Source organism: Anolis carolinensis, chromosome 6 (assembly GCF_035594765.1).
Source record: "Anolis carolinensis isolate JA03-04 chromosome 6, rAnoCar3.1.pri, whole genome shotgun sequence".
NCBI classification, from domain to species: domain Eukaryota; kingdom Metazoa; phylum Chordata; class Lepidosauria; order Squamata; family Dactyloidae; genus Anolis; species Anolis carolinensis.
In genome coordinates this window covers 106,615,195-106,638,626 of record NC_085846.1, presented here as the reverse complement: position 1 = coordinate 106,638,626, position 23,432 = coordinate 106,615,195, and the positions used below count along the sequence as shown (strand labels likewise).

The 23,432-nt window shown below is 40.3% G+C and overlaps 1 protein-coding gene across 13 annotated transcripts in view; it reads left to right on the top strand.

The window, feature by feature from the left end:
- The window catches only part of wdr37 (WD repeat domain 37), a 56,781-nt gene extending 33,955 nt beyond the window's left edge, over nt 1-22,826 (top strand). For all 13 annotated transcript variants that reach the window (XM_003221939.3, XM_008112316.3, XM_008112318.3 and 10 more), the window contains 8 exons: nt 217-288; nt 1,561-1,605; nt 3,725-3,801; nt 10,498-10,735; nt 13,120-13,261; nt 21,146-21,280; nt 22,293-22,407; nt 22,671-22,826. In XM_003221939.3, coding sequence (XP_003221987.1) covers nt 217-288; nt 1,561-1,605; nt 3,725-3,801; nt 10,498-10,735; nt 13,120-13,261; nt 21,146-21,280; nt 22,293-22,407; nt 22,671-22,802 — 956 coding nt within the window. In that variant the 3' untranslated portion in view covers nt 22,803-22,826. The remainder of the gene's footprint in view (nt 1-216; nt 289-1,560; nt 1,606-3,724; nt 3,802-10,497; nt 10,736-13,119; nt 13,262-21,145; nt 21,281-22,292; nt 22,408-22,670) is intronic.
- The last annotated feature ends 606 nt before the right edge of the window (nt 22,827-23,432 follow it).

The window sequence follows — 23,432 nt, the reverse complement described above, 5'->3', positions numbered from 1 at the left end:
GGCAGAAAACTAAGAGGCAGTTTTAAAAATGTAAAATTACATGTACAGTTTCCATCAACTTTTATTCTCGGTTTAGTTTACAAGATCATAGGCTATTAATCTTGGTGTAGTGATGGCATGTTTTCCTGTAAGACTCTGGTTTACAGTATGTAAATTAAAACTAAGCAATTTAGTTAAATACAGTGTACATTTTTATGACTGCTTTAATTATTACAGATCACACTGCTTTGCTTTGGAGCATAGAAACAGGAAAATGCCTTGTCAAATATGTTGGACATGCTGGATCAGGTAAGAATAAGTTTGTATTGTGAGCAGGATAATATTTTATGTGGGGGATAAATCCCTAGCCAAACCTTAGAAACCACTTTTGAGGTTGAAAAACAATTTTTAACAGTAGTTTGATTTATATAAGCAGATTTAGTGGAATGCAAAATGGAATACCTGGGCAGAGAATAAGAAAATGAAATAAATGGATTTCAAGCTCAGTAAGGTTGCTGAGAAACCAGTGGCAGTGCTAAAAATAATTGCTTGTCAGAACCTTTGAAAACATTATGGAAAATGAAGCAGGAAAATTTTGAACTCTACCACTTCAGATTGAGGTCTTAGGACTTTATGACTTGCAAAAATGGGTCCATAGATAAGGTGTTGGGATAGAATCTCAGATCAAGCAACTTTGCTTTTGGAGGAAGATCTCCTGTTTGTTCCTGTTTCAAGCCTCAAGTTCTAGCTCAAGTTTTGCCTGTGTTTTGGGGAAGTATTTTGCCTTCATGTTCCTGTTGATATCATGTATTTTGGATTTTGCCTTGAAGATCATGCTTTTGTTTTAAGCCTTGTTATTTAGGATTTTACTTGCTGTTTTCTGGGACTTGGGATTCTATTTTTATTACCTTTTGCTATCTTTCTATCAATAAACTGTTTATACCAAGTCTGCCTCATTGGTGTGTGTTGAGAGCAAGGTGGACTATTGCTGGGGTGCAACACCTATAGTGTGAATTAAAATAATATGTGATTATAGTAATTCGGTGACTGTAACTTGGTGAATTGGTTCTTACTGCATCTGGCAAATTTATTTTCTACTGTTGTTAAGTATTAGCTCTGTGATTTCTTCCTTTAACACTCTTGCAGTTAGAATTGTTTGAGGTTCATTATTCTATTATCCTGCCTACAACACTATGCTGCATACTAGATACAGCAGATTTCTGTCAGAATTTCTGTACACAAATAACAGATTTAAATAATGCAAGATTTAAATAACAGATTTAAAAAAGAAAAAAAGAAATTATGACTTATATTTAAAAATTGTGGTTGTCATTTTCAATTTTAGTTTTAGCTACATTATTATACAACAGTATAATTAATGGGAAGAACTCAGATTGTAAGCATACAGTTTAACACATAGATATCGAAAGGACATAGTCTGCCTGCAAACCATTACACAAACCCTGCCATAATGGAGACTAGGCTATTATGAGTTCAGTTGCACATGAACTTTGATGAGGCTCCCCTCTGGTTTTGCTAACCTAATATTTGTGCTTTCTTACATGTTTATTCTCAACACAGTAAACTCCATTAAATTCCATCCAACGGAGCAAGTGGCTCTCACAGGTATGCTAATATTTTGTGCGAATTACTGTTCACAGTAAACTTGGTAGAGATCCTTGCTTGTCAGTTGTTTTGAATATGTAATTTCTGAGTGATTTGTTAACTTTGTTAAAAGATTTGATACAGACATGAGCAAACTTATACTGGAAAAAGGGTGAGGTTTTGGAGCCACCTTGCCCGCGGCCTGCCTCTCCCCAGGCCATGCTTCTGCTTGGCATCAGGACGGGGCCTCTCCTCGTCCTGACCCCGGGAGAAGGGAGAGGCAGGTGGGGGTCGAGGGGGCTTTGGAGCTCTTTCAGTCCCCGTCTGCTTGTTTCCCTGGGCTGCGCTACTGTTGGCATCAGGGCAGGGCCTCTCATCCTGTCCTTATGCCAGAAGGAGGCCCAAGGAAGGCACGCACTGAGCTGAGAGCACTCCAGAGGGCTCCAGCCATTGCATACCTCCCTCCCATGTCCTTTCAGCATAAGGACATGGCAGGCCGCCTCATCCTTATTTATGCCCAGAGGACAGGGAAAATTTGGAGGGGACCAACATAAGCATCCAAAATGCCATGTTCAGCCCGTGAGCCTTAGTTTGCCCACACCTGATTTAATATGTAGGGATATAGAGAACTGAGTTGTACTGTCAGTTTGTGAAAAGCATAAGAGGTTGGTTGGATCAGGTAAAAGTCCTATCTAATCTGCATCCTGTTACTCATAAATATCGACTAGATGTCCCTGCGAAGTACATAAGCTAAATTTGATGGTCGTGGCTCTCTATACTTCTCAGCAACTAGTATTTAAAAAAAAGAACCTCCAGGAAGCTATCAATAGCATTGTCCATGGATTAGTCTAATCTGTCTTCAAAGCTATGATAATGACAACACCTAATGGCATCAAATCCCACAATTTAGTTATGAAGTGTGTGAATAAATAATTTGTCATTGTTCTGCTACCATTTACTTACAAGTGGTTAGTCTAGCTAGCTATTTTAATAGCAGCAGCTTCCCCAATGTTTCTGTCTTATTTGCTGATGCAGGGGATTGACCTTGAAACTAGGCACTTCACTTGATTATGCTTTGATTTGGCTACATTTTGTTTCCAAATTATTTTTCATTACAGCATTATCAATGGATTCAAAGAGTGCTAATGTTTTATTTCAAAAGAAATAGGATTCCAACAATCATAGCTATAAGAAATCATGATAATCTGTCTCATTGCAAGTACACCTTAAAGTCTAGCAGCTTTATTATACTATAAGCTTTCATGTACTACAACTCATTAGCCCATAAAAGCTTATATCAAAATAAATTCTGTAGTCTTTTTTAATTTTTTAACATTTTCTTTTAAGCAGCACCAGATTAAAATGTCTGCTTCCCTGGAGATAATTGTGTCCTTTTGGCATTTATAGATCATACTCTGCCTCTGTCAGGAATGACATGATAATCTTTAGTTGAGAGAAAATGGTAGAGAATTATTATGGTTGGGGAAGATTAGGGATGCCAGCTATGGATTAAGGATGCCAGTTGCTTTCCTGAACTTGTACTCACTTTAAAATTTAGATTGTAATACAGGAAATGATGACAGAATACAGTAGTAGTAAGAAGCAGTGAATATCCTTTTTGGAATGTTTGCAGTGTTTTGATAAATGGCTAGATTCTAAAGTGTACTGGTATTAAGTAATTGGCTGTTAATATTGTTTGTTCAAAGTAATGGAATTTAAATTGTTCTTAAAAAAACACACAACAATTAGTATTTAAATGTCATATCTACATTCTCAAAAAACAAGATGTGAAGGATTTGGGATAAACCTGAGTGTTCCTTCCCCTCCCTCTGATCTGCTCAGTTTTCTCAGGCAGCATTTTGCCCTGTCATTGAACATGGCAGACCACCAAACCAAAACTGTGAGTTAAACTTGAAGCCGTGGTTCAAAATACTGGTTTAGGAAGATGATTTAAATTGTTTTGTTTGTTTGCACATCATGATAAACTGGGAAAATTTGTATTAAGAATTTCAGAAGAAAAAAGGGATTTTGGTAGGAGGGAGTACTTGAGCTTGTTTCTTATTTCCAGTACTTCATATTCTACTTTGAAGGATTAGGTATTCTGAATTAGTCTCTCTTTAATTTTCTGTATTAATTTCAGCTTCAGGAGACCAGACAGCTCATATCTGGAGGTACATGGTGCAATTGCCTACACCTCAACCAACCACAGACTGCAATGTAAGTGATAAAATATCAAAACTTTATTGTGTTTATATTCTAAACACAAAATTATGTTTTAAATACAAATACTGTACAGGCAGTCCCCGAATTACAAACATCTGACTTACAGATGACTCATAGTTAATAAAGGGGGTGGAACAACAGGAAGTGAGAGAGATCTATTCCTGAGATGGGAAATTCATTTCTGAAAGAGTGATCATGGGGAAATGGTGCCTCCACTGAAGCTTTATCACCAGTCCTTGTTTCTACAACAAGCCAGATTTATCAAATCCAACAAATTCAACTTAAGAACAAACCTACAGACCCTATCTTCTTTGTAAATTGGGGATTGCTTGTACTGTATAAAGCAAGAACTACAGTGCTGAACACCATGAACAACTTTTCCGTGTACAGCATTGCCCACAAGATGGCACTATTGAGACAAGAAGAGCAGAGCATGGTCATAAAAGCATTGTGTGCATATGATAAAAAGCAGACCACACTCCAAATGGGTATAATTCAAATTGGTTGAAGAAAGAAGTCATGAAAAAGTGGGGCATGTGTGTAGTCTGTTCCCCATGAAACAGCCCCCGATGCTTTGATAGCTTCAAGGCATGACATAGCTGAAATTACTGCTCTTGATTTCACAAAACAGTGTAAACTTTTTTTCTTCTTCGAGTTCTCTGTGAATGCACACTGGTGAAGTATACTGCGCCTGCGCAGGCTCTAACGGAAACTTTCCAAGCTTTACATTTTCAATTTTTGGCGGTAACCACGCCCATTCCTCCCTAGCATATATAAGGCGCTCTGGCTCCGCACTCCCCAGTTCCTTTTTTTCCGCCGCAGCAGCTCGTCGGAACTTCATCCATTTCAAGATTCAGAAGATAATATTCAAGATGCCAGTGCCTCATCTCTAAGGAGAGGCATGTTTTTTGCCTTCTCTGGCACAGGCAAACTTAAACTACGTATCCTGCTTCAAAGTGAAACTCCCCTCGAGCTTCGGATTTTTCTCACGCAACATCCTCGTTGGGCCCGTACAGCCAGAGGCTTTTCCGGAAGGCCTTGCCATATCCCAGCCTCCCTCTCCCTCTCCTTGGGAGCGGCCGTTGCTGAAAGCCTCTGCCGCCCCGTTCTTATCGGGCTCCGGTCAAGCTGACAATAAGCCTCCCCCTCCCCTTTCGTGGGAGCGACGGTTGTTGAAAGCCTCTGCCGCCCCGTTCTTATCGGGCTCCGGTCAAGCTGACAATAAGCCTTCCCCTCCCCTTTCGTGGGAGCGACGGTTGCTAAACGCCTCTGCCGCCACGTTTTTAAACGGGCCCTGGCCAAGCTGGCAATAAATCTAAAATGTTGCCTCCTTACCGGCTGGAAAACTTCGGCAGGAGCTAAGAGGCTGGAAAAAACAAGGACAGCCAGGCTAGGCTTCCCAAGCCATCTCCTCGCATGATTGTCCTTCCTTGGCTGGGCGGGCTCTTTTCACAGCTGCCCTCGCCCTCCCCGGAAGAGTTGTTGGCACAAATATAAAGGCAATCCTCTCCTCTTCGGAGAAATGCCTTGGATCTGGCTGCCTTGGCGGTCGCCAAGCTCCATCTACTGGCTCCAGAAAATCACTGCAGCCATGCCAACCCAACCTTTCACCGTCGACAAGACACAAAACTTGGATGGCTCAAGCCCGGCCTCAATGCTCCTCGGTTTCGACCAGGATGTCTTTTCTCGAACCCGGCGCACAGGTGAGCGGCTCCGAGGCAATGGTCTTCTCTCCATTCTCCTTATCAATGGAGAGACCGCCCAATATCTCCAGCCTCCCTAAGACTCTGAGATGCCTGAAAAAGGGCCATAGATTATTATCCATAGCCCTTGCCCCTCTTCTATGCTCCTTTGAGAGGAGTACGATCTGGGCCTCCCTCACTAAAGGTGATTCTGCCTCTAAATACTGCCGATGTGTGGATCTATCTTGAACTATACCTGACAAACAGCCTAAAAAGGATCAAGCTACACTGTTATTCTAATGCCACAACACCGCCTCCGGCGGGTGTTTGTCATCACAATCCCATCCCTGGTATTTGTCTTCTCTTGCGACAGACCGAGTTTTTCCTTACCGCCCTCACGGCCGATCCTGAATCGGCTCCCGAGGAGAGAAGCACCACGGTATCTACCATAGGCTCTACCATCCAGCACGAGTCACTCTGCTATAATGGATAGATTGTCGTATTACAACTCGACTACCTCGGGTTCGAATCCCAGTTCGGCCAGGTCTCCATGCATCCTGCAGTGTTCGATCAACTCCATAGACTGCTATATACAGAGGTTTCTCGCTACCTGGAGACTCATTCTCCACGCCCCCCGATGCCGAGAAAAGGAAATTCTTCGACATCATTAGTCTTTCCGACACGGAAGACCCTCGGTACCGCTAGCCTATAGGACTCGGCATAAGCCCAGTCCCGCCGATGACAGTGATATCTTAGTCTCAAAACACATAGCTAAAAATACATCCAGCAGTCGGGCCCGTCAGTAGCCCCGATACTTCTACCTAAGCTGAGTCCATCAATTCAACATTAAAAATGTTGCACCATAATCATATAGCCATTTATCATGGAATTATATTTGCAACAAGTCTCATGGACATCTAGTCTGACCCCCTGTCAAAGGGCAAGACAGAGAGATCCAAAGCCCTAATCTAACAGCACCTCTTCTGAGAGAACTTAGTGCACATCCATCTTTCAATCAGCCCAAAACCCACCAACAACACTCCGCCGACACCGATGTCGGAATCAATAAGGCGCTCGGGACCCAGCCTCCTGGACCATATGCTGTTCTCGCTACTCTCATCAACGCAATATATTGAGACGCCACTAGCTATCTAACACCCGGAGAAACAGCCCCAGAGCCGATTGCTTCTGACGTGATTCTTTCGCTCCAGAAGGCCCTCCTCTGGATCCTAACAGCTGCCCCGCATGGGCCTACTCCCGAAACTTCCTCTCGGGCTCGAAAAAGTATTTTTCAAAACAACAATTGGTCTCCCTCCCTCCATAGGGAAGGGCCTGACAGTTATATCCTTCCCATACTCTAGATCAGAGGGAAAATTTCCACTGCTCTTCTCCGCAAGGACGAAATTTTTTCCCTCTACACTATTCCTCTTACACTGATGGTAGATCCAATGCCTCCCATCCTAATATTAGCCTCAATCCCGCTTACTACTGCCATCCCTATAGCTCTTGTTCAGGCTGACGCCTTACTGGCACCCCCTATGGCTGCTATATGGGACCTCCTCCGTCGTCTCTCAAACTCTCCTAGATCCCCTCACTTCCCTAGGGCAATCAATCTAATCTCTGATGCCTACCCTTCAGGGAACACCCGAAAGAGGAGATATTCTAGACCAAGGAAATTCCCCTCTCCGGCTAAAAAAAAAACAAAAAAAAAAAAAAACACTTTTCCCCTGACATCGAGTCTGGCCTTTTCCAGCTCTCAGGGTTGCTTTCCGTCTCCACTTATCGGTCAAGGAGCCGGCGCTGTCCGTTGACACCTCCAGGGTCATGTGACCGACAAACCCCTATGGTCCATCATTTCCTCTCCGCCTAAGCGGTGCCTATTCACCTACTCACATTCGTATGTTTTTTTTTTTTTTTTTTTCAACTGCTATGCCGACAGCGGCTCGACCTAACAACGGTCGCTCACTCCGCTCCCCGGATTCAAACCCTGGACCTTTTGGTCTATAGCTTCAGTGGCCCAGCACTTTCACACACTGTGCCACCAGGCACTCCAAGATGAAGCTGGTACCTTCTCTAACATACGACTCACGGCTCCTCGGCTGCCAGGAGACTATAATGTAATAAAATGAAATAAAACAGACTAAAAAAAAAATAAGGGATAAAGACCACTATCAGCAAATAACATGGAATGCTAATCCCAACTCCGTTCTCGTGAGTGCCACCCATCACTACACCGATTTAAAGTTTCCTACGTCTCCTCTCGACAAGAACAGCTTAATGTCCGAAACTATACAGTCAACTCTCCGGCATGCCTCCTCACGTTTTTACCCACTATGGGTCATACATGGGAGGCTTAAACCCTCTTGGTTTTAGGTACTCCTTACCTTTACTCCGCCTCGGGATCCAAAGCCTTCATAAAGTGTCCCATGATGGGGTCCTAACTCTGTCACGGACTGCCGAGACCCAAAATCACTTACCAGACTATACATAAAACCATTCCGCAACCGCTCCTTCCACTCGCGGACGCGCCTGACTCCGATCCCAGGACTGCCCGCTGAAGGGCATACCGACGCTGATGACTGACCCATGCTTGATCAGGGTCCTCTCCTGACTTCTTACACAGCCTCTCGTTATGTGGCTATGTTAGTCTCCAAACCGTAGCATCTACGCATTAGATATGTGGATGACCATATCCCACAGTCCTGATCCACACTTCTCCTGCTCGGTCGACACTAGTTCTTTCCGAACAGCAGTCTATCCTAGTTGGCACTACTCGCTCTACTCTTCCGTTTTCCTCATATCTCCTCTGGTCACGGCTAACCTCCAGATATGCCCAACTTTAAATTGCCTTGGGCCCACCATAAAACCCTTTCCAACCACATGCCTGACACTAAATCAGAGCTCAACTATTGGAGTCACCAGACATTTCGCAGATTGCGATTCCCTGCTTGTTCTTCAGACTGGACGAATCCGAAATATGTCCAATCGAACCCTTTGTACCAAAGGGCTTTTTCTTTTTGATTCATCAGCAGGCGGCTCCCGCCCTTTTACACGAGTCAAATACTAGCCAACCCTTTACTGTTACGCCCATGGGCTAGTACAAGCAGGAGAGCCACCATGCATGTTTTTTCTTCGGACCCGAGAGATCTCCTTATACTTTTCGAGTCACATCTCTCGTGACCGTCACCTCAGCCTACCACCCCTCAGAGTTAGGGGCCTGACGGGTGGATGATCTTTGTTTTTCCCCCTTTTTTTCTGTCTTCCATAAGACACCTTACAGCCCTCGATATGGCTACTGCTTCCTTTTCTCCCACGGTACCGTCATACTCCGCACATGCCAACGCATAGCATGTCCGGTGTTTGTTCTCAGCCCTCCCGTTGCCTATTACTACGTTTTTCTACATCTTCTCGATGGTTGGAGAGCCATCCTCTTCCACAACCAGACGACCCAGTCGATGAAATGTCTTCCCAAATTCTTCACCGCCAATGTCCATACAAACCGGGCATGCTCGGTTCCGACCCAGCTATACTTCCCCATGGAATTACATTGGCCAGGAGCTTCGACCGCCACCTACCAGGCCGTTCCCCACCTCCTTCAGTCGCATCTCGCTTGACCAGAGACCTCCCATCCCTTATGGCCACCCTCCAGAGCACTTCGCTGGCCTCCAGATGCAGGGCGTCCATTTGCACCATCTTGATGACCTTCTCTTCGCAAGTTATAGACTCAAGATGGCATCCCAACCACATGTGGTTCTCCATCAATCTGTGCTGGGCTCCAATTTTCCCTGAGATACCCCTTTTTCCTTATATCCGACTAATTCGACTTTCAGCCTGATGGTGTTGTTTTCCTTTCTCTGACATAAATATGTCTAGTAGTTCATCCTACTACCAAAAGTTTGTTGACTTGCTGAATGCCAACGACACCTGTGGACTTCCGATCACTACTGACACTTCCCAGCAGTAAGTTGCTGGATAGCTCTATATGACAGCCAATGACTTGATATCTTCTACATGGCCGTGAACGACCTAACTTGTTAGGTGGCTACCTCCAGCTATGAGTGTCTCTCATATGAAACATTCCTTTGCTGATAAACTGGCGCTCTTGTAAGACTTACTTGGCTCCTTTTTCGTTAATATATACAATTGAAACAAATTGCTGGGCTTGCTTACTGGTGTCGGTTTGATGCTTGCCCGACCTTCCATAACCTCAGCTTGCTAGTCTCCACCAGTGTGCATTCACAGAGAACTCGAAGAAGAAAGATAGGTTGCTTACCTGTAACCATGTTTCTTCGAGTGATTCTCTGTGAATCCACACTAACCCGCCCGTCCTCCCCTCAACATCAAACCTCCCCCTTTCTACCGACTACTGCGGCTCAGGAACTGGGGAGTGCGGAACCAGAGCGCCTTATATATGCTAGGGAGGAATGGGCGTGGTTACCGCCAAAAATTGAAAATGTAAAGCTTGGAAAGTTTCCGTTAGAGCCTGCGCAGGCGCAGTATACTTCACCAGTGTGGATTCACAGAGAATCACTTGAAGAAACATGGTTACAGGTAAGCAACCTATCTATCTTCAGATGTTAGTTAAAAACGTCAATTTTGTGTTTTCTCATACAGGCTCAGGGAAATTTACAATCTAAACATAGAACCTCAAGAAGGAATTTTTTAAGTTCTTTTTACTTCCCCATTAATATAATTTTATATTATAATTTATATAATATAAACATTCCCTGTAAATTTGCTGAGTGTTGACCTTTTGTCTCTGTGCCCTGCATCTTTCTTCCATTTTTATTCCATTCTGAATTCTCTCTACAGTCCTTCAGTGTCTTGTAGTGTGTTACATTAGGTTTTATTTGTCAAACGGTCTGGCTTGGAAATTACATTCATAATGGGATCCAGGAAACAGAACCCTTTCTGTTTTCAGGAAAAAATGTATGTCAGTGCCCAACTGCTGAAAGCCACGTTTAACTTGGCATATTTAACATATAGTATATATTCTCAAAATTAACAGCAAATGTCTGGAGAAGATGAAGTTGAATTCTCTGATAAAGATGAACCAGATGGAGATGGAGATGGTTGTGGAGATTGCCCCACCATCCGGACTTCTTTAACCTCACTGAAAAGCCATCAAGGTGTAGTCATTGCAGCAGATTGGCTGGTCGGAGGAAAGCAGGCTGTGACAGCTTCATGGGATAGGACAGCAAATTTGTATGATGTGGAGACATCTGAACTTGTGCACTCTCTGACAGGTATTCTTTAAATAGAAACTTTTCCCTTGTCTTGTTTCTTAAAATCTCCTGCCCTTTCCTCAGCCGTGGGACTCAGAGCAACTTACAAAAGATAAAGAAGATATAGATAAAATTTTGTATTTAAAGGCAAGTTTTGTATTTGACTTCTACAAAATGCAGCCAACCCTCCACATTTGTTGGGATTCGGGGGGAAAATACCCATGAAAGTGAAGAAATGCATATTTTAAAATTGCAATTTTTGTTTGGCTGAGAAAACATTCCTCAAGGAATCTCTAGAATTGACAGGATCTCAATGGAGAACCTAGAGATTGCTAGAGAGAACATTTATGAATAATCAAATTTGTGAATAATCACTTCAAATCACTTCAAAGGGCCAAGAATAAATGTATGTTTAACATTTTAAGTGATGTTTTTTGTTGACAAACAAAACAAAGCTTACAAACATAGTCTATGGAAGTGCTCAGATTTTTTGATTAGGTGTTTTTATATACCAACTGCAGAAGCTTAGTGAATCTTAGCTTTTCATAAAATGTACAAGGATTTCCATTAGCTACAGTACGTATAAGAAATGTGAAATCTGTAATCAAGATTGTCAGACCAGGTTCTTCCTAATGAAAAATTATGTGGAGTGTGGTTTACAAAAATTGACTTCGGTTTAAAAATACGTTCTGAAACACCACTATTCTATTCTGTTTAAAAAACTTTCTTTTAGGGTTTGCAAAATAGTCATTGTCATTATTCACCTTGTCATTATTCACCTTGTGGGTTGCTTGGTTCATATTGTTTACTGATTGCTTCCAGATATGGTCATTTTTAGTTCAGATTCTTCCTTTTGAATAGGGGTCCTGAAACTTTTTAAGTGGAGGGCTGGTTCATGGTCCTTCAGACTGTTGGGGGAGGGGCATACTATGATTAAATAGTCAAAAATTAGGGTTGTTGTTGTTGTTGTTGTTGTTGTTGTTGTGTGCCTTCAAGTCGTTTCAGGACAGGGACCAGGTAAATGACCTTGGTGGGCCTCATCCGGCCCACAGGTGTTAGTTTGGGGACCCCTACTTTTGAACATGGAGGCATCCTAACATTTTCATCAACTTACTCATATTTGAAGAAGTTCAGTCTTTAGGCTGAATGCAGGCTGCATCCTTTTGCATTCTCTGAAAAACATGATTTGTATGCCTTGTTTCAAACCATATTATTTTCTCACTGAATGTATAATGATTTTGCTATAGTGGCCATTGCCCCATCTGCTAGAGGTTGCCCATCTCTGAACTAGATTCCACTTAGATTTTGAAATGTACAGTTTTACAGTCTTAAGCTTGTGTTGGCCTAGTTGCATGGGTGGACAACTGGTGTAACACTGTTCTCCAGAATAATGCCCTCTATAGATACTTTTTACTACATGTCCCAGGACTTGTTGTCATTGTTGATGCTGGTTAGGGCTGGTAAGAACTGAAATACAAAATAACTAAAAGATCCTGGTCAACTGAAGAAAATTGAATATATATAGAACTGTTAAATTTCTCTAAAATGTCCAGTTGCAGCTTTAGAATTAAAAACAATGAAAAAACATATGTATTGACATGTATTTGTCAAAGAAGGATGGTATGGCAGTATAAATAATTGTTTGCCTGTAAGTGGTCACTTCCCCAAAGGCCTGTTGACCCCAATTCCCACTAATATTGGCATGTAGCATCTTCAGAACAGGAGTCAAGTCTGTCATCTTTTTAATGCTCAAGGAAAAGTTTGTAGGAAAATTTGAATCCACCATCAGTTTGGGTGAAAAGTTAGCTATATCCACTTTTTAAATACATGTTTTCAGTTGAATGTAATAATCTGTTCTTTTTTGGAAATACAGTAGCGTCTCAGTTATCCAAGCTAAACGGGCCGGCAGAAGCTTGGATAAGCGAATATCTTGGATAATAAGGAGGGATTAAGGAAAAGCCTATTAAACATCAAATTAGGTTATGATTTTACAAATGAAGCACCAAAACATCGTGTTTTACAACAAATTTGACAGAAAAAGCAGTTGAATACGCAGGAATGTTATGTTGTAATTACTGTATTTACGAATTTAGCACCAAAATATCACGGTATATTGAAAACATTGACTACAAAAATGGTTTGGATAATCCAGAGGCTTGGATAAGCGAGGCTTGGATAAGTGAGACTCTACTGTAGTAGCAAGTAGTCTGGAATAGGTATTATAATACACAAGAAGCTCTGGGAGGAAATACTGATGCATTTGAAATGGGTCCTGCTTTCCTGGGGTCATTTTGGTTGTTGTCAAAACATAATTACTGTGTCTCTGATGTTTTTCATCCCTGGTGTTTGTGGAAATGAAATGTCTTGCATTCTCAGTGCCTTAATGTTTTCATCTGTGGTTGTAGGGCATGATCAAGAACTTACACATTGTTGCACACATCCCACCCAGCGTCTTGTGGTGACCTCATCACGCGACACAACCTTCCGTCTTTGGGATTTCAGAGATCCTTCTATCCATTCTGTGAATGTCTTTCAGGGCCATACAGAGTAAGTGAAAAATATTTTCTAGGACTTCAAGGGGGAATTGTGTTGGCCTAGTTGTGCTAAAGATGCTGACATCTAGATTTTTATAGCTGTTGTTTGTATTTCTCAGGAATTTCTTTTATGCATTGCCATTCCAAAGTAAAAATTTAGTCATTACCAGATAAAAGAAAGTTAAGGCATAGTCATTTTTAATTCACAAAAGCTTGTATAGTACTATAAAAGACTTTTTTAGTCTTTAAGATGACATGGAGGGTATTGGAAATACTTCAGATTTGTGCAGGGATTTCTGAACTTTTGTGAGGTTGATCATTACTGTGCTTAGATTAACACCTCTGGTGAAGGTTAACAAATGGTTCAGAACCACTAACAGCCTGGAATGTAAAGCATGAAAGATGTAAGATTCCTTTTTTCCTTGGTTTCGCCTAATGTTTTTCTTCAGTGAATGACGTTCTTGGAGGTATGGTTGGATAGTTTTTTCACAGAAGACTCTCAATAGTCTTCTGTCAAAAGACTATTGAGAACTTAACAGATTCACCTAAAAAGTGCCAAGGCATATCTGTTACAGATTCTATGTAGCAGAAACTTCACCTCACCATAATTTTAAACCCCCAAATCAGTGTAAAGACACTGTTAGTGTGTTAGTTGTTTTTCCTTTTACATTTCTTTGGGGGGGCATTTAAATGATTTTGTGAGCATTTTAATATCTGTTTGCATTTTTAGTTATCAAATATGTTTATGTATTAAATAATAAACCTCTTTTCATCACCTGTGAAACTGTGTTAACACTCTTAGTTCTGAAAGATAGGGCAGGCAAGCGAAAACTGACTGTTGCTTAATGGTAGACCATCTTAACTTCTACATGCCATATTTTTGCAGCTGATATTCTTTAAAAATTAGATGCATATAATAATGACTTCCACCAGATGGCACCTTAATTCTGTTTTTAAACCTGGAAAAAACTGTCTTTTACATCCAGGCATATAGGGATTCCATACAAAAATGATAAACAGCCAGTGAGACTACAAAACAAATTAGTACAAGATGTGTTGAAATGTTTGTGCAGTATGAATATGTTTTACCAAATGTTTGCAGTGTCTTGGCTTAAAAAAGTGCACTCTTTAAAAAGGAGGAAGGAGAAATAAGCACAGCTGTAAAGTATTTGCTTTCATGGCATAGTGGTTCTTGATACAAGAAGGTGATAGTAGCAGATTTTAATATATTAGTTCCGAACTGAGATATGGAAGTGAGCCTCAAAACGATATTGGGGGGTAAGTGATAAGATGAACTTTCAATAAAATCAAAGTGTTTTAAATCAAGTTTAAGTAAGTTCAGTTATGTGTGAGAGCATAAGAATTTTTGCTAGATTAAACCAAACTCCTGCGTAGTCCAAATCTCTGTTCTCAAACCCTGACTACGCTCCACAAACAGAACATGAATGCGATACTACTCTGCTCCTAGAGGTAGTGCATAACTGTCATATCTAGTAGCCACTGATGGTCTGTATTCTTAGCTAGAGTGAAAAGTAAAAATATCAGAGTACTGTAATTGTTTTTTAAAAATATATTTTAGAAGAAATATCCCAAGGAAGGATTTAAAATGATTAGAGCTTGGTTGCTGTGAACAGGAGTTTTGTTATGAAACAGGCAGCAAGATTTTCACATTAATTTCAAGTGCAGAAGCTTGTAGAGAAGTGCAAAACTATAGCCTTGGTCTTGAATATTTGCTTCAGTAGCCATCCCATTAACTTTTTGGTGCAAATAAGTAAGATTGCAGCTCTTTTGAGATTGATTACCTTGTCTGAGAGAAAGATTTATTTAAAATTAACAGCAGCATATAATTTAAGGAAAAGTATTATTGTAATAATAGCAACTTGTCTGGATGCCGTTATATGTATACAAGCAGCCAGTTTCTGAATATTGGGCCATTTACATATAGATATGCTCTAAAATGGATTTTTTGTTTGAAAATAGTAATACCGTCCTGCCTTACTACGTTCTATTTGGATGAGTTGGGGATTTTAGTTAGGCTGCTTTGTGAAGAGAGTGTTTTTCATTATAGCAGAGCTGATATCTGAGTTCATTTGCTGGACAGTTGCTCGCTCTTTATGATATAGTGAAGAGAATGAGGCTTTGAGAGCCTTGGCACTTTCTACATTTTTGTTGTTGCTTAAAACACTTCTTGGAAGACATTTTATCTGCCATTTCCTATTTTATCAGCAAGGATGACATCATGCAGTGATTTGTTTTAAGAGAAGTTATATTTATTCACTTGAACTAAAGCCTAAATAGGACATCTTTCTCTCTACATTCTAGGGTTCAGTAAGAAGCATTTGTTTTGGTTTTTATTATTAGATTTATAGCCTGCCTTTCTCCTCAAAACGAGACAGATTTATATATAACATCTATGAGTTGTATCTCAACTTGAAAAGGGCCCTTATAGCAGCATGCAAATTAAAACATATATAACAGTTTCAATAGTTAACACACCTCTTTCCAAAGTGTATTGAATTTATCTCTGTCCATCCGTCTCCCCCCCCCCCCCCCCCGACACACATCTCTCCCTGCAATATCGTGCCATCTGAGTAAATGGGCACTGCAGTGTTAATTTTTTTTGAAGCTGCTCCAAGCAGCACACCGCATCAGCATTTCATGGTCCAGCATTTTCTGCATCATATTTTTTCCCCCATGAGTGTGAAATTTCAGCAGATTGTTATGCAAAACAGTTTTGTGTCTCTGTGTGACTGGGGAGACAGCTGTTAGTCCTAATGAGGAGTGCTAGCATTACAGTATTTCTGTTGATTGAGACCCACGGAGGGAGCAGAATGTTCCAGATCAGGCAGTGGTGTGTGGTGAGAAAGTGCCACTCTGTCAGCTGGAAGTACATGCTCGGCTGCTCGCTACGACAAGATAAATGAGTTTTGCAGGGCCTTGGCAGAGCCTGAAGTTTTTCCACAGAATGGTAGTAGCACACCAAACTCCTTGTGGGGGACCCACAGTTTAAGGGTGTCATAGGAGGACTGTTTCTTCGCCAAACATTTTTTTTAATGGCCAAAGATACCTGTCATCCATTCTGAGTTATTAAAAGCTAATGTCTTTTAGCATTTTGTTAACACCGTGTCTAATGATCTTTTGTTGACAGTTTTCATTAATTTAGCCAAAAGGATATTAACCACAGTTTTAAGCTGGCCACAGTTGCTAGAGAACCTGGCATCAAGTGACAGAAAAGTGGGGAAAATGTTTATCCTCTTTCCAAGTTTCTTATTTAAACGTTCCAGGTTCAGGACAAATCGAGCTTTGGGCAGTAACTGTTTTGCCAGTAAGCCTCTGTGTAAGAAGCCACTACATTAACCAAGTGTTCTGCTTAACCCCTAGTTTTCCATTAAGATTGAACTCAAGCCTCAATTTAATTTGTAAGTTTTAAAAATGTTGGCCTCGTGGTTTTGTTTGTTATAGCAGCAGTGCTATACTCCAATATCAGCAAACTACAGATTAGAGAAATTGAAAGTTACGTTATATTTCATATAAAAAATGCCCCTAATTCAAGAGATGCACCTTGCTCACTTGGATACTAGTACAAGTTAAACGTGTGTGTAAATTTGTTTGACCTTTTTTGGAGCTGTTGTTTTTTTGGAGAACTCTGCTGAGGTGCACACAGAGCTTAGGAGGACTGGTGGAGAGGCAATGGATTTTACTACTTTGTCTACAAGGAAACATGATGGAGACTAGACAATAAATGCCCTTTCCATTGACATTGTCCAGTGTCAATATGAGTAAAATAGAAATGTTGGCCAAGATCATGCATCAACAGATGTAGCTAAATGACAAAGGTCTATCATTGTTGGTACCCTTGACACCACCATCCCTACAAAAAGGCTACCTCTTAAACCAGGTAGTGCCCCAACTGATGGGTTTCTGAGGCATTGCAGATTGGAAGTTGCGGTATAACAACTACAGTGCTCCCCTGGTTCTCAGATACATTGGAACTTGCAGCTGGAGAGGTCCTTCAGGGTCTTACCACAACTGCAGCTACTCTATATGCCTCACAACCAGCAGAGTGCTGCAGTGGTTACTCCCCAGCAGTTTGCATACTATTTGTATATGTCTAGATATAAGTTAAGATGTAATTACTAATGTTTAAATTGGAATATGGTATACAGTGGAGAAGACTGTGGCTGGTTACCTATCTTTTTGCTCTGTCTGCTCTTTATTTTCTGATTTTGTATGGACTGATTCAAGACCCAAACTTTTGGCTATTGTTACCCTGTTCCTCTGCAAGGTTTTTTTCCCCCTAAACTCAATGTGTAGCAATTTTTGTAGTATAATGCCAACAATTCCACTCTGTCCAGAGGGGAAAGTATGTATATGTGCCTTCAAGTCATGTCTTGACATGGCATCCCATGAATTCCACAGGATTTTCTTAGGTAATAAGGTTGTTTGCTGTTGCCTTCCTCTGAAATATTACCTACAGTATCTGGTGTTCTTTGGAGGTCCTCTATGCAAGTATAAACCAAATCTGAACTTGTTTAGTTGTAAGATTTGATAGGATCTGATATCTTGAAAGGACAAAAGGGCTTTTTCTGTCTTTGAAACCCTAAGGTTATGCTGTTTGCATGATACATTGCTTTTTTGCAAGTTCAGCTGATTTTATTATTTTGTATTGTTCTTGGTTGGGGCATTAATGAATAATTTTCCTTTGAATTGTTTCCTTTTGAGCTACCCCATGTCACTTTCTTTTCCCTGTGGTGTGAAGATAGTTATTACTGCCTTTTTATTTTCTAAACTTTTTCTGGAATAATGAAATAGTTTTCTTATCACTATCTCTTTCTGTGTTCCTTCTTTTTTGTGGCTCTTTGCAGTGTCTGCATTGTGAGAAATGCTATTTTATATTATATTTATTTATTTATTTTACAGCATTTATATTCCGCCCTTCTCACCCCGAAGGGGACTCAGGGCGGATCACATTACACATATAGGCAAACATTCAATGCCTTTTCAACATAGAACAAAGACAAACAAACATAGGCTCCGAGCGGGGCTCGAACTCATGACCTCCTGGTCAGAGTGATTCATTGCAGTTAACTGCACTTGCTTGCTCTCCCACCTGCGCCACTATTTATGCCATCTGGCAATGTGTTTCTCTCCCCCCCCCCCCCCCAGTGCATTTTTTTTCTAGCCTGTACTTCAGGTTTGACTATCACTTTCTGATAGCTGGTTTAAACATTTACAAAAGTGCAATTGTATTTTTGTTATAAAATGAAGGAAATGACTTACAAAGATTAAATTTGACAACAAACAGTATGAAACGAAGTATTTTTAGAAGAAGCAAAGTACAGGCAGTCCTCAAGTTACAAGCATCCGACTCACCGTTAAGAATGGGGGTGAGACAACAAGTGAAAGAAATCTACCGTTCAGAAAGGAAATTCACTCCTGAAAGAGTTACCATGCGGAAAGGATGTCTCCACTGAAGCTTTATCACCAATCCTTGTTTCCACAACAAGCCAAATTTTCAAAATCCAATTATCACAGAAACAGAAAGTGAAATGAAATCTTCTAAACAGGGCACAGGCAACAAAACAAACACCACAGGGGTATTAACCCTTCCCTATGCTCCCTCTCCCCCTCTCTCTCTATGTGTGTGTGTATGTATAGCTGGAGCTGCACTTTAAAATGTAACTGTTCAGGCTTACATACAAATTTAGCTTAAGAACAAACCTACAGAATCTATCTTGTTCGTAACTTGAGGACTGCCTGTACAGTGCCAAATTAGCAAACTTGCACAGTAAATCCTACTGACATGGAAAGTTCTTAATGGTCTTGGGGAGCGAAAAAGTGAGATATAAGTAGTAATAGCAGTAGTAGTAAGAAAATAAATACGCACGTAAAAGGTCTTGGGTTCATTTTGGCATCTCTGCTAAAAAGGACCTTCTGTAGAAGATGTAGGAAACAAAGAGACTTTAGATACTTGGAGCACACAGGTGAACCAGTAGAAGTCAATTTTATTTGGTTTATTTTGTTAGTGTGATAAATTTGCATCAGTATACCTCAATGTTGTTTATTTTATTTTATTGTTTATGATTTGATATGTAATTTTTGTCAGCATTGAATGTTTGCCAATTTTTTTGTTGTAAACTGCCCTGAATCCCCTAGGGGAGATAGGGCGGGATAAAAATAAAGATGATTGATGATGATGATGATGATGATGATGATACTATCATCAGTAGTGCTGGATCATGGTTTTTAAGGTAACACGTGGAAGGACTCAACTACTGAAGAGTAAAATCATTGCATTTTCTCTTAAAAATATCTTCTAACTTGTGAATCTTGGTATACCTTTGGGACATAGGCTGTGTGGTACAAATTTAAGCAAATAAAAAGTGTTCAAGTTCTCGAGAACAAATTCAAAAGTGTGGAGCTTTGAACAGTTGCTTGAAAATATAAGTTTTTTATATCTAGTTAACTAGATGAACAACTTTAATGCATGATAAAATAATCAATTTTTGGCCCTATGTTGTGGATCAGCAAAATCATCTTGCACTAGTATTTCCATATCTGATGCCTATAATTTAAGATGCTCTGTGTTCTTCTGGCTGTGAATGTGTGTGATTTTGGAGATCTTCCAAGGATCAAGTGGCCATTCTTAATTGCTTGTGCCCCCGCTGTCACTAAGGTGCATGGGCATATGTAATTGAGTCTTGGGCTCAGAAGGCTCAAGTGAAGACCTTTAGTTTGAGCCACATAATTACTCTGACCAGCTCAGTGGCACTTTGATGCAGCTTTAAAAACTTCATACTACTGACACAATGCTGTTTGGATCTAATTAGACTTTAACTTGATGTCAATTTACATTAAGAGGGCTTGCACATACTAGTCCATTGTGACTTGGGGTAATACTAATCTCAATCAGGAGGCTGAATAGGACATGAAATCAAATTCTCACAGTACAATAGAAGTGACAGGAGCAACTTGACACCTTAAATTAAAATTACTAAATTCCGAGCAATTGATGTGTGTGACCCCAAGCTATGCAGGATAGGTCATTAAATGCAATCCATAGAAATTGAGCTGGGAAGCACACTGTAATGAGCCAAGGTAAGGAAAGAAATGCTTTGTTAGCATACTCCATAGGTGGAAAGAAGCTAAAGGCTTTGCAGACTAGAATAAAGAAAAAAAAAAACCTCCACCAGCCTTTGTCTCTGTGGATGTAACATTTAACATTTTTGTGGGTACTGAGGTTAACTCTGCTGATCCTTCATTTGTTAATGGTAATTCAAATAGAAGCATTTTCTGAAACAAAAAACTTTATTTCTTGTAGCGAGTTACTAATATTATTGAAGACTGATGTCACCTACTCTCCTTTAATGGTTCTTCAGATATATAGTTTGAGCTACTGACCACAATCTTGTTGACCAGCTTAATTACACTGGCATAGTTGGTGGCATTGGCAGAGGTAAAATGGCCAATGGGCTAGGACTAGTGATGGTAGTGATGGTAGCTAAAGCCATTTCTGTTGTGAGAGAAGACTTCTGAGCTGCTTAGAGACTTGCAGTACGGCTTCTTTAGCTTCTCCCATGCCAATTGCAACCACTCCAATAGTTACATTACATTACACCAGCATGTGGCAATATCCCTCTGTGTTATATTCATATGTGTATGAGGAAGTTGGACTGCATATTTAGTATGCGTGAAAATTATACACAAATTGCATGTCATAAAGAGCTGTTGATTGCTTCATGCAGCAATGTCAGAAATCATTTGCTTTTCATATATATAATTTCACTGTTTTAATTTTAAAATAATTTGATTTAAACTAGTTTATTTAAAGTAATATTTTACAAAGTGCAAGAACATTCTAGCTATCAGTGGTAACTGTTCCTTTTCCCCTTTTAAGCACTGTGACTTCGGCCGTCTTCACTGTAGGAGACAATGTTGTTTCCGGTAGTGATGACCGTACTGTGAAAGTCTGGGACTTGAAGAATATGAGGTCACCAATTGCTACTATTCGCACAGATTCTGCAGTAAACAGGTAAGTCAGATCAGCTCATTTGGTTAAATGGTAGAGATACTAAGACATTATTGTCATGGGTGGGGGGGTGTCTATTCATATTCAGAAATGATTCATGACAATTAGATCCTAAACTTTGGGGGATCCTGTCTTCCTTATTGACTTCCAATTCATAAAATATTGTGCTAGATGAATGCCATGCTGCACTGTGTATGAAATCACAACAAATAACATTATAAATACTGGCACACCTTTAATAATAGGGTCTGCTTTGTCTCCAAACTGTATGTCATAATGGTGGTACCCAGTCTTTTAAGTCTTTTCTGAAATGAAATAGTTGAAGGCAGGGTTTTGTGTCCAGAGCAGTTACAAATTACTGATGAGAAATGGATGGAATTTGGATTGGAGCCTATTTATGGTTCTCAAGCATTGCCCATCTGAGAAAAATACTTGAACTTCAGTGCTTTGGAGTGAAAACTAGTAAGGCTTGTTAACCTTCAGGATTTCTTTGGATTTCTTTATTATTTACCCCTTGCAGATTAGAGTTTCTCTGAATTTGCACAAGCACATTCCTGAGTCGTCATGAGTTACTAGATGTTTATGTAACTGCTCTTTTTAAGGGCCTATATAAAGACTCCTCTGTGTGCATTTAAAGGCACTTAATGCAAACTGAGCATATGGCTGCTAATTTCTTTTACTTTGATTGTAGCCCCTTAGACTGCATTACCTATCTCTCTAGAGGCTTCTCTGATCCTCAGGGAGAGAGATGGAGAAACGTTCTTAGGTGTCCAACTATAATCTGTGACCCTTTCTTCCAAAAAAGACTTCATTAGTACACCTAGTGGTGATGTTCACAATGTGATTACCACATTGTGCATTTTATTTTTCTAAGTTTTAAAAAACACATTGTATGCAATGATGAAAAGTATGTACAACATAGATCCTGGGTAAATCACACTCACTGTGCTTGAACAACTGTTAATTCCTGTGTGTCAGACTCCCTAACCTATTTCTTAAAATCTCTTCTGTGCAGGATTAATGTTTGTGTCGGTCAAAGAATCATTGCACTTCCACACGACAACCGGCAGGTTAGATTATTTGACATGTCTGGAGTGCGATTAGCACGCCTCCCTCGCAGCAACAGACAGGTACTAATAGTTTTAATTCTGTTTGTTAGAAATATGCATGCTTCCCATCCCTTTTCACAGTTATGTATAGAATGTAATTGTATTTCTTTCCTATTTATCCCCAGCACATGTTGAGTGCCTGTTTAAAATAATTGCATTGGATTCCAGCCCATTGAAGGCCCTAGTCTTCAAAGCCTTGACTGGCTTAAGCCTGGGATACCTTAAGGATGACCTTCCCTTTTGCATGGTTAGATATTCAGAACTTTCCCATTGTGTTGTTACAGGGCCACAGAAGAATGGTCTGTTGTTCAGCTTGGAGTGAAGACCACCCGCTATGTAATCTATTCACTTGTGGATTCGATCGCCAGGCTATTGGCTGGAACATCAACATCCCTGCCTTGCTTCAGGAAAAATGAGATGTTGGAAGTATCCCCCCCCCCCCCCCCCCCGTCCCTTTTCAGTTATGTTGCCATAGACTTCTGTGCAGACTTTCCTGTAATATAGTCTGCTGTCATTGTAAAAGGTGCTCCTTGAAAGGGGATGTATTGCAAAAGTTGTTACCACGTTGTGCACAGTTGCATGAAATATACAGGAAACACGTGACCTTTTCAAAGAAGTTAGGTTCTTATGTATGAATTTTTATATCTTGGCATCTACTGGTGACTAGAAGGATGTTTGGCTTTCCTATGGAGCATATGAGTGTTCATAAGTTATTCAGCCTAGATGAAGAGTAGGGCATTATGTCTGACTTAAATGTGAATTCTGTGTACTTATTGTGAAGAATATATAGTCTGCCTTTCCCCTATCATTTTACATATCTGCCTTGTTGTTAAAGAGAGTATAGGGCTAAACTTTTAAGATGAAGGGTGAATTTCAATGAGAAGTATGGTGGAGATTTACTTGTATTTGTATGAAGTCTGACTTGACTCCAATGTAGTATTAATTTCAACACCAAACCTAGTCTAGTTGCTGGAATGAAATTAATGGTTAGAAAAGAGGATGAAAAGTAATGTTTTAGCATTGGGCTTAGATTATTGGGTTGCCAA